Raw genomic sequence first — 17,700 nt, forward strand, 5'->3', positions numbered from 1 at the left:
AGACTCGAGCTGTGCTGTCCCTGCCCAGGCAAGGGGGTAGAATGAGATGGGCTTTAAGGTCCCTTCCAACCCAAACCAGCCTGGGATTCTGTGGCCATGAGCAGAAGGTCTGTGTGGAGACTTCCTCAGCTCAAATCACGTATTCCAGTTCAAAATTAAAATTGGAACAAAGAAGGTACGGAGAAGCAGAAACCAGGATTCATTGGTTATGCTGATTTCTTTTCCCCTTCAGATCCCAGCTCCCACTACGTGATAACCCTGAAAGCCTTCAACAACGTGGGGGAAGGGATCCCCCTGTACGAGAGCGCTGTGACCCGGCCCCACTCCGGTGAGTGCTGCCCCCAGCTGGGACGGGCTGGGGCTGATGGCAGGCTCCTGGCTGTCAGTCCATCCCCTGCTCTCTGTCCCTGTCACTGCTTGGCCTTGCACGTTCTGATAAACCACCTAAATTGGGCTCGTTTGTGAATTCCAAACTCACCTGACAGCTACTAATGGATGTTCTTGCTCCAAGTGTTCCCCTTACCTGAGCACAGCCCACGTGGGTGCAGTTCTGAAGGCCCTGAGCTGGGGGTTGATGCTCTTTTGCCCTGAGATTGTTGAACGTGATGCCTGTGTTTGCTTTGTGTCCTTCTGCTGTCACTCACACTAAACAAAATCTGGGCAGTTTTATCTTGGCCTGGTAATCCATAAAGGGTCTAAGCAGAGAAGTGTGCAGGTGAGCTGTTGCCATGCCATGGCTCGCTGGGCTCTCTCCCAGCCTGCTGGCACCACCCAGGAATTTGGTGGAGGTGCAACACTTGGGGCTGGTCCTGATGAGCAGGAATGCCTGGAGATTCTCCAGAGGATGCTGGAATTGCAGTTTCACAGTTACTGCAAGTTGGTCTCTCACTGGAACCTTCCTTTGAAGGTGCCTGTCAGGAGGCCCCTGTATGTTTGGGAAGTGGCCTCTGCCCATCCAGAGCTCCAGCTCTGTGTCCTCCACTTTGTGTTCTGGGAGAGGACTCAGTGGACACTCCATGCAAATGAAGTTACAGTGACTGAGTGTTTGGGGTTCCCAGGCCATGGCTGAGTGCCCTGGGCACTGATTAGGGCTATGCCAGCAGGGATTTGTTGTCTTACTGTCTGGAGGAGGGAGGACAATGCAAGAGTGATGTTATTGCCCAGTCTGATGTCACCTATTAACTCTGGCTTTTCTCTCTTTCTCTCCATTCCTCACCTTCCATCTCATTGCACTTCCCTGCATTCCCCTCTTTTTTGTTTTGGTTGACATTAAAATGCCACCTGCTCCCTTTTTAATTATAAACCACGGCCTTTGCCCCATGGCTTGCCAGACACTTCCGAGGTTGATTTGTTTGTTATTAATGCTCCGTACACTCCAGTGCCAGATCCGTCTCCCATGATGCCCCCGGTGGGAGTTCAGGCTTCCATCCTGAGCCATGACACCATCAGGATCACTTGGGCAGACAACTCCCTGCCCAAGAACCAGAAGATCACGGACGCGCGCTTCTACACCGTCCGCTGGAAAACCAACATCCCAGCCAACACCAAGTACAAGGTACTGAGTCCTGGGGAGCTCCCCAGCCCAGGCAGGGCGAGGCACAGCTCTGGGAGCACTGCTGGCCTCCTTGGAGGGGCACGACCCCTCCAGCTCCACTCCCAGGACAAGGCACAGCTCTGGGAGCACTGCTGGCCTCCTTGGAGGGGCAGATCCCTCCAGCTCCACTCCCAGGGCGAGGCACAGCTCTGGGAGCACTGCTGGCCTCCTTGGAGGGGCAGGACCCCTCCAGCTCCACTCCCAGGGCTGGGCACAGCTCTGGGAATGCTGCTGGCCTCCTTGGAGGGGCAGGACCCTCCAGCTCCACTCCCAGGACAAGGCACAGCTCTGGGAGCACTGCTGGCCTCCTTGGAGGGGCACGACCCCTCCAGCTCCACTCCCAGGACAAGGCACAGCTCTGGGAGCACTGCTGGCCTCCTTGGAGGGGCAGATCCCTCCAGCTCCACTCCCAGGGCTGGGCACAGCTCTGGGAATGCTGCTGGGATGAGCCCAGGGGCTTTGGAGGGCCAGGTTGCTCTGGGTCTGCTGGGAGCAGTTCTTTGGTGTCTCCTGTGGGAAGGAGCTGGAGCTGGGGTGTTGTGGGAGGGGATGGAAGAGCTGCTCCAGGGAGGGAATGGAAGTTTCTGGAGTTGTTCGGCTCTGTGGACGTGATGATAGTCTGAAGCTTCCCCCTGCCCTGATCCCTGGGAGGGGGAGGTGTGTGTGATATTTAAATTATTACACTCCCCTCTGGAGAGTCACTGAAGTTGCAAGGTGTGTGTGACTGGGGCCCCTGCTCTGAGCCATGCAGAGAAAACAGATTTACCCCCATGGTTTGGAGTTTCCTGTTGGAGCCTTTTCGGTTCCTACAAAGCTAATAGTGAACTTTTCCTTTGGGAGCTGGCTGGTTTCAAAATACACAACAAAAACTTTGTAATATCCTTGCCTTCTTCCATTTTCATGTGTTTTGATTTGGAGACTGGATTTGGGGTTTGGTTTGGTGGTTGGTTGGAATTTTTTATTAATTTTCAGAGTTACCTGGAGGGCTCAGAGCTGCTGACTGCAAATTTCACATTTGTAATGAGACTCAGAGGAACTGGTTGTTAAAATACCCAGCCAGTGGAGCTCCCTTTATGCTCCTGCAGAGCCAGCTTGTTATAATCCAGATCTTTTCTTTATTGAAATGAAAAGATGTAAACATGTGTGTATTCCTCCTCCAAAGGCAAGTTACTTCTGAGCCACATTCCTGAGCCATGTGCAGAGGATGTCTCGGGAGTGGTTTAAATAAAGCTGCAATTTCATTAGCTAATTGCTTACAAGAATGAAATAAAATAGAAGATGGAATAAAACAGTAAATTTACTATTCCTGCCGTTCCAGTGCTGGTGGTCAATGGGCAACAAGTTTTACTGTGACCAAAACCAACACGGAATGATGGAATATAATTTAAAATTGCTCAAAAGCCTAGAAAGGATTTGCCTGAAGGAGAGAAGTTTGAGGTATTTGCTCCAGTCACGTGTAACCTGGGGTGTCTGGAGAACCCACATCCTGCTTTCCTCCCCTTGTTTCTGTTGGAAATGCTCTCCTGCCCTGTTGGATGATTTTGGGAGGTCAGAGCCCTTGCAGGGAGTGCTGGGTCTCAGTCAGGCTGGGAGCCTCACTGCAGTGAGCGCAGTGCTTGTCCTGGCCCCTCTGCAGCTCCTGCTCTGCATCCAGAGGCTTTGGTGTCCCCATTCTTGGGGACAGAGCTCCTGAGTCTCCTCTGCAGCATCCAGAGCTGCATCTGCTCAGCTCAGTGGGGTTTCATTCTCCCTCAGCCCTAAATTGGGTGTTGAGACTGTTCACTGGGACGTTCTGTTCCTGCCCTGTCCCAAACTGCTGAGGAAGGAGCTGTGTGCTCCCTACACCAGTGGCTCCCCCCTGAGGAGCCTTGTTTGTGCAGGAAACTGAGGAAAACAAGGATTTCAGTCCTCAGGGCAGCATTGTGCCAGTCTGAGCCTGGAAAGCAGGGACAGCTGGGAGCAGCTCTGTGCTTTGAGCTGCCTCTGTCCTCACATGGAGTGTTAGAAACCTGGCTGCTGACAATTTTAGACTTCCTATGCTGCCAGCCACTGACCCCCAAAAGAACACTATGTTTAACCTGAAGCCATAGAAAAACCTTCCCAAATTGAATAACAGAACTAGAATTGTGAGTGTGCAGTTTCAACAGAAGTGTGTAATATCACATAGTAGAAAGCTTAAGAGTTTAAAGCTTTAGAATATGGTAATATGCATAAAGCAAGGTGAAAGTTTTAGAACAGAAGCTAGTCCTACTTCTTCACCTTCTTCTTCATGAATTTGAGTAGTATTTGTGATTAGATTAAAAAGTCCACATTGCCAGACACAAGTAGTTAGTTATTAAGTTAAAAGTAAAAATAATTTAGGTATCATTTCTTAATTAGACAGTTTATCCTTAAAAGACCTTATAAAGAGAGAAATAGAGCTCCATTTTTGCCTTATTAGTGAAGCACTGTAAAACTCACAACTTATAAAACTGTAACAATGGAGCAGTTTTCCAAAGCCCCCCTGCTGGTGTGTGGGGTTGTCCTGCAGCTACCTGGGATCCATCAGGAGTCAATAAAAATATTAAACATTGGATCTTTTAGGACTGTATAAAAGAGAAACAAATTGTTCAGGGTAATATTTATGGCGTTTACTTCTAGCAGGTGAGCAGGCTTTGGTACTGTGGGATAGGCTGAGATCTCAAAAATAAAGAAGTGCTGTCAAATTGTGGGGTCTGACACTCCAGGGGGGCTCAGGTGTGTCATTGACACTCAGTGGGATGCACAGGGAAACAAAAAGATCCCAAGATTCAAAGCCAGAGATGGAAACCAGAACTTTCACCTGTAAAAGGAGCCCGGCTGCCACATCAAATCATACAAATATTGGAGTGCTTAAATACTGCTGGGAATTCAGCATCCTGGAGAGGAAGAGCTTTTTGGGGTAAGGCAGCTGGGAATGCCAGATGGGAAGGAAAGATTCCTGCCTTGGACTTGTCACTCCGTCCCTCCCAGTGAGGTCTGTGTTCCCACCTTCCCCTTCCAGCTGTGCCCTTTTCCAGCTGTGCCCTTCCAGCTGTGCCCCTCAGCCACAATCCCACCCACTCCAAACTGCACTGAGCCTCACCAAGGAGAGGCTTAAGGCCAGTGGAGGGTTCAATTTTAATTCATTGTATGAGTCTTTGTTGTCTGGCCACAGTCAGCAGAGCCCTGGGCACAAATCCCTGCCATCCCTTGGATCAGCATTTCCTGAACTTCCATCCCTGGGAAGAAAAAAGAAATGAAGATATTGGAGAGCTCAGGCTTTCTTTGTCTCTGCTGGAGCCTTCAGGAAAGGTGCCTTTACCTTGGCAGCAGATCAGCTGCACTCGGTGCTTTCTGGAGGCACTGGCTGTTGCAGTTGTTGTATGGCCCTGTCAGATCCTGCAACAACTCCTTAATTCTGTGTTTACACCGCTGCAGCTCAAGGTGGGGAATATACATATCTGTAAATACAGATTCCCTCTTTTCCGTGGGCCTCCGGTACATTCTGTTGGTGCTGAAGCCATTGATAACAAACACCAGATCTTCAGGAATGCTGAATTACAAATTCCCCAGTGACCCACGTGGAGTTTCCTTGTGTGATCCTAAGTCACCATTTTTTTTCTGAAAAGCATCTACATCTTAGTAAAGCTTCATTCTCTTCGAGTCTCACAAGTGTGTCTTCAGTTGATTGTTGTTCTGGAAATTCCAGCAGGGATCTGGGAGGCAGCTCCAGGTTCCAGGCAGGGCTGTTCCTTGCTGTGCTTTTTGTTTTCCCCAGGCAGAAGAGTTAATGAAATGCTGTAAACGAACCCCCAGGTAAAGAGGGGTTTACCACTGCACAACAAGCGAGCCCTGGCCCTTGTGTTGTCTTTTTTCATTTCTAATTGACTGCTGCTAAGTGCTCCCGCTGATTGCAGGATTTCTAGTGCAGGATAAACGTTGATATTTGATTAATGAATTTGCACGCCGGAGAAGAAGCAGCCCTAATGAATGAGTGTGGTTATGGAAATGCTGGGAACGGCGGGCTGGGGCTGTGCTCGGGGAGTGCTGACCCTGCTTTCCCTTGCAGACTGCAAATGCCACCACCCTGAGCTACCTGGTGACGGGGCTGAAGCCGAACACCCTCTACGAGTTCTCGGTGATGGTGACCAAGGGCAGGAGATCCAGCACCTGGAGCATGACAGCACATGGGACAACCTTTGAATTAGGTACCCCCGGGACGTTCCCAGAGAAACCTCCACCTGAATGGTTCTGCTGATTAACACTTGCTGGGGGGGTCTGAATGGTTCAGACAGAAATTCTGATTAAAAAACAACAACATGCTTGAAAATTGCAAGGGATGATTGCAGGAGAATTTACATCAAATTACAGAGAAGTCATGAATAATGTACCACACTTCACGGGCAGGGGAGAAGAAAGTCTCACAAAAAGCACCTGAACAGCAAATACAAAGAAAACACTTCAGCAAATAATAATTAAAATTTGCTGTAAATGTGATGATAATTGTTACAGAGTGAGAAGGTGCATGAGGCAAATGAAGACAGAAAAATCACAGTAAGACATCCAAATGAGCTCTAAATTCCTGTTCAGTGCAGAGCAGAGGAGGGTTTGTAGCTGCCAGGAACAACTCAGGCCCAGGGAGGGACTGTGAGGGCCAGGCCCTCTCCCTGACCTGCCCCTCATTAGCTCTTCTTACCCTGCAGCGTTAAATGAACTTTGGGCAATTAAATTTACTGCCTACTGTGGGCAGGGTTCTGCTTAGATGGACTGTGGAGGACGAGAAGCCCAGAGTCCAGATGAGCCCAGAGTTCTCCTTCTAAATTAAAAGACAGCTGAAAAAAATCAATCATGCAAAGAATTAGTGAGATTTTCCAGATATTCTATAAACGAAATTCTTTAATTTCTGCTTCAGAAAAAGCAAACCCGGGATAAAATCTGAACTTACTCTGAAGTCCCAGTGAGCCTCAGTTGCTTTTGAAAGCATTGTGGTGGTTTTGGGTGGGAATGCCATGGTGTGGGGCCAGCTCTGGGCTGGGGCTCCCTTCCCAGCCCACATTAAACACTCCATTTGGTGTTTCTGCTGACACACGTTCAGTGCTCAGCCATAACTCTGCTCTGAGTGCAGGGGCTGTAAAAGCTGCACAAATAAAGGTTTTTAAAGGAGAATTTGACACAAAGCCCCTGAGCAAGGGCACAGTGCAGGAGGGCTCAGTGCATTTAAAGAGCAAGGCTCAGGTTGAAGTGCTTGCAAGGAATAGTTGCAAAGATGAGCCAAAAGCCGGGGAACTAAGGAGAAAATTTAAAACAGAAATTAAAAAAAAAAAAGGCTGAATATATTTTCTCCTCACAGATCTTGTGATTTATAATACTGGCCAAATTCCTGAGTGAGTGGCTCATTATTTTGGGATACTCCTGAGAAGTTGTGTAGGATTTGCTCCTAAAAGGAAAATAGGGAACTCTGGGCTCTGTGTTGTCTGTGTGTTCCCGATCTCCTGTGGGCTACTCCTGATTTTCTATTTTTGTTTCCTCTGAATCCTGTTCTTACAGGATATTTGGGGCAATGGTTACAATAACTCCTGGGCTTTGGCTGTCCCTGGTTTCCAGCTCTTCATCACAGGGATAAATGGTGGCCATCCCAGAGGATTTCTGGATGGATTTCTAATAGGTCACCTACATAAAGCTCTGGAAATGCAGGAATTTCAGTGCTACTGTGGTTGTATTAAACACCCAAGGTGGATTTGCTCTGGGTTGCCCCTCAGGAGCCTCCTGGATTTCAGGATGTGGCACTGCAGGGATGGTCAGTGCCCTCTGGAGGCTCCAGCTCACAGCAAGGATTGCAGTTTTCTGCTGGAGCCATTTGTGCTGTTTCCTGAATTTCTGGCAGGAGAGGCTGATGGGAGAAGGAAAACTCTCCCCTCCTTTCTTTCCCTCAGTGCTGCTCTCTGGCAACCCAAGGAAAAAGGCTGTGTTCAGCAAATCCTTCTGCATTTGAGACCCTCTGAGGTGCAGATGCCTTCCCAACTACAGATCATTCCCCAGGAGCTCCATCAGCCATTGCAGGCTTGCCCAGAGCAGCTGGGGCTGCCCCTGCACCCCTGGCAGTGCCCCAGGCCAGGCTGGGCAGGGCTGGGAGCAGCCTGGCACAGTGGAAGGGTCCCTGCCACGGCAGGGGTGGCACTGCATGGGCTTTGAGGTCCATTCCCACCCAAACCATTCCAGGCTGCTATAACTCTGAGTTGCTGGTGGATTTCATTTTGCTGGTTGGGATTTAAGTGGCAAATGGGCACTTCTGGGCCTGAGTCCACCATAAAGCTAGAAACAGGGAGCTGTTTCAGATGCCTGCCTGTATAGAATGTGTCTTTCACCAGTTTGGGGGATTTTTGTGATGACTGAAGAAATTCAGGTGAGAAGTCACTGGCCCCAGCTGTCCAGTTCTTTGAGGCTGCTCAGTCATGGATCACATCTGGTGCCAGAAGTGCTCTGGAAAGGGGGAACTCCCCGTGGGAGGGAGGCACTGACACTGGAGGGCACTGGCCGGTGAGGGGGGCATTGTAACAGTAAAGAGAATAACCCAATATACATAATAACCCAATATACATAATAACCCAATATACATAATAACCCAAATAGAATTGTACTCCACAGCAGATGGAGATCCAGGCCCTGAGCTGCTGTTCCCCTGGTGTGACGGGGCAGCCCTTGCTGACACTCTGGGTCTGTGTTTCAGTGCCAACCTCGCCCCCCAAGGACGTGACCGTGGTGAGCAAGGAGGGCAAGCCCCGCACCATCATCGTCAACTGGCAGCCGCCCTCCGAGGCCAACGGCAAAATCACAGGTGGGCACAGGGACCCGGGGCTGCCCAGGCTGCTCTGCCAGCCTCAGGAGCTCACATTCATTGCTTACTGCTGTCCCTGGCCCAGATATTCTCACACCTAAACCAACCGCAGTGGGAAATGGAAGGGGCAGCAGAAATGCAGCTGGAAGTGAAATATCTCCATAAGCTTTGTGCTGTTCTGATGGCAGGCCTCCAGCAGTGACCCCCGTGCCTCTGGCCCATCACAGGTTTATTTAGGAGAGGCCATCCCAGTGCTCTTTGTCATCTTTGTGGCATTTTTGTGCCACAGAACAGACTTCAGAGCAGTTTCTTGTTCCCCTGACAGAACCATTAGGAGTAAACTGTTACTTGCCTTTAACTGCATCACTGCCACACAGGATAAATCACTTTCCAGGGAGTAATGATTAGTTACCTTCTATAATTTCTGTTCAGATTCCCATTTGGAAGGGCTTTCTGAAATAATCACTTGAATTTTAATTTGTTTAAAGCTGAAATCAGATTTTAATGGCATGTTGTTTGAAGTGTGTGGTTTTGGGTCTGAGCTCAGGATTAACCATGGTGCAGAATCGGACCTGGGACCTGACTGGGCAGGACTGGAGCCCAGCCTCTGCCCAGGAGACTAAAACTGATTAAATCTCTGGGAAAAGGCAGCAAAATGTTCCTCTCCACGGGAAAGGAGGATTGGCTGGAGACACAGGAGCCTTTGCTGGAGGGATTTGGCTGCCAGTGAGGGGCACAAATGTCTCACACTGGGGCACACCCAAGGGAGGGGAGAGCACTACAGAGAGCAGCATTCACCTGCACAGGGCTGGCAAAATTACCCCATTGTCCAGCTCCAAAATCCCCTGGCAGTGAGGGAAACCCTTGGAACAGAACTGTTCAGTATTTATCAGCTTTTGCACAAGCAGCAGTTAGCAGCTTAAACTAAAATGGTGATCCAGGGCTAAGCCTGAGTGCAGCAGGCAGCAGCTCCTGCTTCCCAGAGCCCATCTCCAGCTCCCCTTTCCCATCTCCAACTCCCCTTTCCCAAACCCTAGCTCCAGGTCCCCTTTCCCAAACCCCATCTCCTGCTCCCTTTTCCCATCTCCAGCTCCCCTTTCCCAAACCCCAGCTCCAGCTCCCCTTTCCCATCTCCAGCTCCCCTTTCCCAAACCCCAGCTCCAGCTCCCCTTTCCCATCTCCAGCTCCAGCTCCCCTTTCCCAAACCCCATCTCCAGCTCCCCTTTCCCAAACCCCAGCTCCAGCTCCCCTTTCCCATCTCCAGCTCCCCTTTCCCAAATCTCAGCTCCCCTTTCCCAAACCCCAGCTCCAGCTCCCCTTTCCCATCTCCAGCTCCCCTTTTCCAGTGCCCAGGCAGTTTTTGGGATGTGGGGCCCGAGTGCCCTCTGCTGGGAACAGCCCATCAGCTGAGGCACTAATTAATTACTCATTAACTCCCTCTGTGCTGTCAGTGATGCCAGAATTCTGAGTGCTGATGCCATTCCATGGCCCCCTGTCCCTGGAATGCTGAGCTGGGCCACTCTGGCTCCCACGTGCTTGGGCATCGTTAGAGCTGCTGACTAATTAGGGCACTCTGAAATTAATTCAGTACTTGTGCCTCTAGACTGTCACAATGCTTTAGCATCACTTCATATATATCTACATAAAATATTATATATATATATATAAAAAATATTTTATATTTTTATATATATATATATATATTCTCTACAAATCCATTTCCCACATTTAGGTATCTTACAGATGTAGAGATATATATAAACAGATAGATATATATATAAAAACCAGATATATAGTTATATAAATATTTGTATTTCCATATATGTTACATAGAAAATAAATACTTGAAGCTAGATCTAGATATAAATAATGATACGAATATCTAAATAAAATATGAAAATATATCATGTGTATTGTGTTGTATCTAATATATATCAAGTACAGATTCAAGTATTTATTTCTGTGTGTATATAAATGTATAGAGGTTCAAGTATTTATTTGATGCTGATCTGTGTTTCTTGTATAAAATAGTTATAAAGTTTTTACTGCATAATGATTGGTGACTTCACAGTATTTTAAAAACAGAACATAAACCCTTCCCATACCTTTTTTTCTGGGATGTGCAGGGCAGCCTCAGTTCTCTTCAGATTCTTGTTGCCTTTGTTAACACGCTGAAAAATAATGAAATAATTACAAAAGCAAGTTGTTTCACTGTGTGTGAGAATGTTTTGTTGTTTTCACGTAATTTAAATAATATCATATAAATTATTCGAGGATGTTTCGATAATGGCAGCTTTATTTTATTGGTCTATAAGTAGGTAAAGAGATGGAAATAGCAATTTGTCCCTGTTCAGGGAATGGTGATCAGAAATAACCTTGATATTTTAAATGGCTTTTTTCCCTTACCATCTCCTTTGAGCAGTTCAGAGGGAAGATGGGAGGGCTGGCTGGCATTTGGTTTTAGTGTTTGCCAGAGTCAGAGCACGCTCGGGAAGCCGCCGGTGGCTTCCCTGGCAAACAGTGGCACTGTCCCCTCCCTGCCCAGGCTACATCATCTACTACAGCACGGACGTCAACGCCGAGATCCACGACTGGGTCATCGAGCCCGTGGTGGGCAACAGGCTGACGCACCAGATCCAGGAGCTCACCCTGGACACCCCCTACTTCTTCAAGATCCAGGCCCGCAACTCCAAGGGCATGGGGCCCATGTCCGAGGCCGTGCAGTTCCGCACCCCCAAAGGTACCCGAGCCCCCCGGCAGGGGCGGGGCTGCACTGGGCTCTGCAGGGACTTTGGGCTTGCATGGAGGGGGTCCCTGTGGCCTGAGCCCAGCTCTGGGGTTCACTGCTGTTGGCAGAGCCTGGGCCCTTTGGGCTGCTCTGTTGTCACAGAGCCGGGGGGCCGCAGTGCCAGTCCAGGTCCTGTGTGTCACATCCGCTCCTGGGAGTGGGACGGTGCAGTGGGAACTCGTGGGATGCAGCAGGCCCCTAATGCAGGAGCTGATGGGGATGGGCAAAGATAGTGAAGAGTAAAATGTGAGAGAGCTGGGGAAAAACAGAATTATGAGTTTGTCATAGAATCCAATCCCAGAACTGGGTCGGGAGGGAGCTTACAGCCCATCCCTGGGCAGGGACACCTCCACCAGCCCAGGCTGCTCCAAGCCCTGTCCAGGCTGGCCTTGGACACTTCTCCACATAAGTTTCAAGAGCTGTACCCCTGTACCCTGTGCTGTGGGGAACTTGGAATTCTGTCTCACTCCTTCAATCCTTGTGATGTGTCTCTTGTTTTTTCCTCCCTGTGCTTGCCCCACTAAGCTGAGTCCTCAGATAAAATGCCCAATGACCAAGGTAAATGAACAGCCACGTTTCTCCTCTCTCCATCCCTCACTGTTCTGTCTGCTGTCCATGTGCTGTGACATTTTCCAAGTGGGGCAGGATCCTGCTCTCAGGCTGGGGATGGTTCCTGCTGTGCTGACAGGGGGAGCTGGAAGCGCTGGCCGTGGGTGGCAGGAATGTGAAGGGATCTCTGTAGAGATGTCCCAGCAGGGCCGTGGGGGTTGTGCCAGCTCTGAATCCTGCTGGGGGAATGGCTTTGGAGCCAGTGCTGCCCCATCCAGCCCTGGCCACGTACGAGGGGGTGGAAGATCAAAGGGGTTCTGGTTAGCACAAGTGCTGCTGGTGAGGATTCATTCCATAATAAAGGCAGGGAAGCCCTGGAAAGCTCTGTGCAGGAGAGATTCTGCCTGTCAGCTCATTTGGAGCCCAGACTCTCCTGAGGAGCCCAGCACTGGCTCCTAAAAGCCTTAAGGTTTTAAAATGTTTGCTTGAAAAATGGGAGCTTTGAGCTTCCCACATCGAATTAGAAGGTGGATGTCCCAGGGCACTTCTTGCTTTCTTCCAAATAACCTACAAGCCCCATAAAAAGGGGGAGAATTAGTCTGAAGGGATGAGTTAAAAAGGCCATTGGCAAACAGCTTAGACATGCAATTAAAGAGATCCTAAAGGGGCTCTGAGGGAGCTGCTCCTCACTTGGCTCCTCAGCTTGGTACTTGCAGTAATTTATTAAATGTGCTTTTCCTCTGCACCAGGTAATGCTGGCAGCAGGGGCAGCCAGGGAGTGAACTGATCCCCATCCCTGTGTCCCGGAGGTGGGGCTGGGGTTTGGGCTGTCTGGGGAGAACATGCTCCAGGTCATTGTCCTGCTCACCTGCAGCAGCCGGGAATGGGGGAAGGTTACAGGGGTTTAGGTGGAAGTTGCTGTTTTCTGCCTCTCCCTGTTCCAGCCCCATTTCAGCCAGTGTTACATCCTAAAGTAACAGGTTCTCCTAGTCATGATCAATTTTTATCACATCCTGTCATTTCAAAATCATCAAAGCCCAGAGTTTTGTTTGGGAATTCCTGTAAGGACACTGGGAGAGCTGAAATCGTGGCAGTAGCTGGAATGTGGGAGAGGGGAAGGCAGAGGAAGTGCAGGAGAGGAGCTGAGGAGCTGCCCTGTGACTGAACTGCCAGACTGGCACCTGCAGGGAAGAGCCAGCAAGTTACTCAGGCTGGGAGCAAAACCAGAGGGGATTCATTCTCTGCCCGGAATGGTTCTGTCCTTTTCTCTCTTTGTCTGCTTTAATGTTTCCCTCTGACCTCCCACACCCTTCTGGAGCACAGAGCTTGCTCAGAACTCAGGGCCTGTTGCTCTCAGGCTTCAGGTGCTTGCACTGGCCTCGTCCTAAAGCAAAGATTAAGGTTTCTGATCAGGTAAACCCATCCTGAAGTCACCCACAGTAAAAATGTTCTGTCTGGATACATTGTAACATGGAGGTTCACAGGCTGAATGAAAAACAATTCCATGGGGCTCCCTGGAATGCCTTTAAAGGTTTAAACTGTTCATCTGGGGGTTTAGGAATTGGATCCTCAGAAGCACCTTGGCTGGGTGCCTAAATGACATCCTGAATTCATCAGGGAGGACACGGGTTCCATGAGGATCACTGTGCATTGTCTCTCTCCCTTAGGCCTGATTTGATGTCCCTTGCTGACCCCAGGGCAGTTGTTCCCTTCTCTTTCGTGGTGTTATCCAGGGCACTGAGCTGCACTTGGCCAAGCACGGGTCCTTGCAGAACTCGCTGGAAGCATTCCTCCTGGACAATTCTCATTCTTCTCAGCTAATTTGTTGTTAATCTTGTTAATAGGCTCCACATGGTTTTTTTATGGTGCTATTTCAACAAAGCATTGCACAGCACGGTCAGGTATTTCCTGGAAGCCTAAATGCAGTATATTTTATATATCTCTCATTATATATCTGCATAGTTACTGTTTCCAGCCACCTTTATGGTTTCCTGTTTTCCATAAAGCAGGGAGATGGATGTGAAGTGTGTGCCATCTCCTCTGCATCCCCTTTTCCATCATCTCACCTGCTTTAGGGCTCCAGCTGCTGCACTGAAGTGCTCAGGGTGTCTGACTGCCCTCCCTAAATGCTGCTGGTTCCTCATGTGCCCCCTGCCTGGAGAGCTCCTCAGCCCCAGGCTCAGGGATTGAGTCCATCTGGGGTTCCCACCCTTCCAGGGCAGGTTAGTGGCCACTCAGACACAAACACAGCTCACAGCAGCTGTGTCAGATGCTGTGCCAGTCTGTCTCTGCTGCTGCAGGATTATTGGTGCCCACCAAGGGAACCCTGGTGCTGTGTCCTCTCCATCCTGGCAGCTCCCTGGGTCCTTGCCTTGTCCCTTTGTCCTGCAGTCCTTCCTTTCCCTCTCTGCAGGCTCCAGCCCCCTCTGCACACACAGAACCTTCTCTGTATTGCCCTCCCCAGCTTCAGCCCCTGCCCTGCCTGGTTTAGCCATTTGTCTTTATTTCAGGGCCCAGTTCACAGGCTCTCACTTGAGGGTCAGTTTCCATTTGTTTCCATCCTTTAACACTTCATACTTCTTGATTAAAGGGGATTTTTAACAGAAAAAAATCCTTCTCCCGACTGTTCTCCTCCACGCTGCCTCACTTTTTGGAGGTTGTTTTTTGTTGTTTTTTTTTGTAGAAGGCTGTGAAAATGTGTGAAATACTCTGCATTCCTGTAACCAGAGGAATATTGTTCTTTGCACCATTGCTGAATGTTTTTTGTGGTTTTGTCAGTCATTTTGCATTGGTGCATTTTGATGAAAGCCCAGAGTGGAAGGACCAGGTTTGGATGTAGCTGATTTATTGTTCCTCGGGTTTCATCAAAACCACTTTGTGGTGCTTTGTTGTCACCTGTGGTGTGCAGGGAAGAACGGGGAGGAGCTGGAAGCAAGTTTTTATGGCTAGGCAGGGCCTTAATACTACATTTACTGTGTTGGGATCCTCCACTCATTTCCAGGCTCCCCCAGCTGCTGGAAGTGGGTGTTAGGAAAAGACACCCGGATAATTCCTGTTTCAGGGTGATGAACTCCCAATACAAGTGTGGCAAAACCATTTGCCTCAGCATGTACCTGTGCCTTACTGCAAACAGGCTTTATTGTTGTTTTTAAACTGAAATTAGGAGAGGCTTCATCAGGAAAATAATAACTGGGAAAGCATTAAAGAGCTCCTTTGGAGAAGTGACTCTTTCCTTGGACAAGCAGGTGCTGTTCCAAAAGCAAAGCCAAATCGTGTTGCAGGGACAGAAAAGGAGGGGAAAAGCTGCTCCTGGGGGCTTGGGGAGGTTCTAAAGAAGGACTCAGAGAGGCTGAGTTGTGGCTGTGCGTGTAAAATTCCTCTGTGTCCAACCTTGCAGCCTCGGGATCTGCTGGGAAGGGGAGCCGCCCCATGGACCTGGGCCCAGACTACAAACCCCCGCTGGGAGGTGAGTGTGGGGCAGAGCTTCTCCATGGCCACACTTGGCTTCCAGTCTGGGGTCAGCCAGAGAATGTTCCAGCAGCTCCAGAGGTGTTCCTGCTGCTGCTGAGCTCCCTTGGCATTTCCATAACCAGAGCTGCTCCCAGCGTGGTGTGACATGGCTGCCAGAGTGGGACATCACTTCTGTGGGGACAGATGAGGAAGGAAGGGCCTGCTCTGCTCCTTGTCCTGCTCAGTGCTGTGTGGTGGGATTTCCTGTCCTCAGGGAATGCTCCCTGGTATAAAGGGTTTCCTTTGGAGGCTCCTGCTGCCATTCCAGTGGCTCCAAGGGGAGCCTGTGGTGCTGCGGGTGTAGCAGGATCCCAGACTGCCTCTGCTTAGAGTGGGGAGGTTTCTGTGATAATTGAGTGGGCTGCACTTTTCACATGCTGAATTCACATTGTGAATGACTCAGTAGGAAACAGATCTATAAATCAACTTCCAGATGAACAGTTGTACAGCAACAGTTGGCAAATGCCAGAGACACAAACATTTCTCAGGAGATCCATCCCCTCCTGCTGATCTGCAGGATTCCAGGCATCTTTGGTGGGCACCGCTTGTTTTTCCTGTGTGACAAATGAGCCTTTTCTCCCTTCCCCAACCCTCCCAGGCAGTAACAGTCCCCACGGCAGCCCCACATCCCCCCTGGACAGCAACATGCTGCTGGTGATCATCGTGTCCGTGGGCGTCATCACCATCGTCATCGTCGTCATCGTCGCCGTCTTCTGCACGCGCCGCACCACGTCCCACCAGAAAAAGTAACGGGGCTGGGGGCCGGGCCCTGCCTGCCTTACTGGGCCCTGTTGTTCATTCTCCATTGAGGGTTCATTCCCTGTAAGGCCCGCAGCCTGCAGGCGCTGCTGCTGCTCTGCTTTTCCTGGCAGTGTCCCCGAGCTCCCACACAAACAGGGGCACTGCTTCCAGGTGTGCCTGCACTTCCCCCACCCCAAGGAGAAATTGTCCTCAAGTTTCCAAAATGGAGCCAATCCACGTGTTGGGAGCTGGGAGAGCTCAAGAGCTCAGGCAGCTCCTCACTCTTGCAGGGGGGGCTCAGTGCATCGACATGCTCCAGTTTTTAGTAGGATCACTGGAGGGGAATCTGAATGTGCTGCTGGGTTCTTTAGGAGAGCGCTCCCAAGTCCTGGTGTTTGTATGTGAATGCTGCCCTGCATTAATGCTGCAGCAGTGCTCCTGCAGGGTCTCTGTGTGTTCTTTGAAAGCCCAGAGCTGTACCTGGGGTTTGGAAAGATGCTGTTATGCAAAGCAGATTTTTAAGGAAGTGGTGAAAAGCCAGGCTTGGACAATCTGCAGTTGCCCTGCTGCAGCAGGACCAGCCTGCAGAACTGCAGGAGAGGGAGCGGGGCTGGAGGAGCTGGCCCTGGCACACCTGGCAGCTGGGGCTGTGCTTGGGAGAGGGCGGCAGGGATGGGCCAGTGCCAGGAGAAGTGTTTTATTTTCAGGGCAGAAATAACCCTGTGAAATCTCAATTTCGGAGTGCCCTCAGCCAGGGAATCACCTGATCCCTGTCACTCATCAGCTCCAGTGGGAGCAGGATTTGGGAGTGACCCCTGCCAGAGGCTCTGTCGGTGACATTTACCAATGTCTGAGCCATTCCCAGGAACTCTGCTCCCAAAGGGACCCCTCCTCCAGCTTTGCCATGGCCCAAAGTGAGGAGTCAGTGTGGCAGGAATGCTGAAACCTCCATTTTGCTTTCCCAAAATGCTGCCATCCCAAATCTCTGCCTCGCTGTGGTTTGCTGCTGCTGCTCAGCAGGGTGGGAACCTCCCCAGTGGGATGTGTCCGGCCTGAGCGGGGCTGGAAGGAACATTCCTGTCCTTAATCCTGTGTTCCCATCATCTTGGGAGGACTGCACCTCCTCCAGCTGCTGCTGGAGCTTGGTGGCATTGGAATATTCTCTCAATGAGCAAAATTTCTGCAAACTGAATTCTTGCTAACGAAGGCTGGGCTGCAGAGCCGGGGCTGCTCACGGGGTGCGTTCCATGGCTCCGGAGTTCAGGATGGGCTGGGAGCTGTCACTGGGGCTTGCGTGCAAAATTCAAAGCTCCCTGCCCAGTGGGAAACTTGTGCCCAGCTGGATGCAAGACCTGAGGGAAATGCCAGGGGAAAGCTGCCTTTTCCAGAAGTGAAGAACACCTCCTTTGCTCTCCTTCCCAGGAAACGAGCCGCCTGCAAATCCGTGAACGGCTCCCACAAGTACAAGGGGAACTCCAAAGATGTCAAACCCCCGGACCTGTGGATCCATCACGAGAGGCTGGAGCTCAAACCCATTGATAAATCCCCAGATCCCAACCCCATCATGACAGACACCCCGATCCCTCGCAACTCGCAGGACATCACCCCGGTGGACAATTCCATGGACAGCAATATCCATCAGAGGCGGAATTCCTACAGAGGTGGGAGCCCGTGGGGTGAAAT

The 17,700-nt window shown here is 50.3% G+C and overlaps 1 protein-coding gene across 7 annotated transcripts in view; it reads left to right on the plus strand.

Annotated features, from left to right (window-relative positions):
- NEO1 (neogenin 1) overlaps positions 1-17,700 on the plus strand; it is a 169,982-nt gene that overhangs the window by 145,032 nt on the left and 7,250 nt on the right. For 4 of the 7 annotated variants that reach the window (XM_038147601.1, XM_038147604.1, XM_038147606.1 and 1 more), the window contains exons 16-24: positions 233-328; positions 1,332-1,555; positions 5,664-5,802; positions 8,322-8,429; positions 10,975-11,169; positions 11,743-11,775; positions 15,164-15,232; positions 15,875-16,022; positions 17,440-17,678. In XM_038147601.1, the coding sequence (XP_038003529.1) occupies positions 233-328; positions 1,332-1,555; positions 5,664-5,802; positions 8,322-8,429; positions 10,975-11,169; positions 11,743-11,775; positions 15,164-15,232; positions 15,875-16,022; positions 17,440-17,678 (1,251 nt within the window). The remainder of the gene's footprint in view (positions 1-232; positions 329-1,331; positions 1,556-5,663; positions 5,803-8,321; positions 8,430-10,974; positions 11,170-11,742; positions 11,776-15,163; positions 15,233-15,874; positions 16,023-17,439; positions 17,679-17,700) is intronic. The other 3 variants (XM_038147602.1, XM_038147605.1, XM_038147603.1) reach the window with 2 other exon arrangements.

The sequence above is a fragment of the Motacilla alba genome, chromosome 10, assembly GCF_015832195.1.
Source record: "Motacilla alba alba isolate MOTALB_02 chromosome 10, Motacilla_alba_V1.0_pri, whole genome shotgun sequence".
Taxonomy (NCBI): Eukaryota; Metazoa; Chordata; class Aves; order Passeriformes; family Motacillidae; genus Motacilla; species Motacilla alba.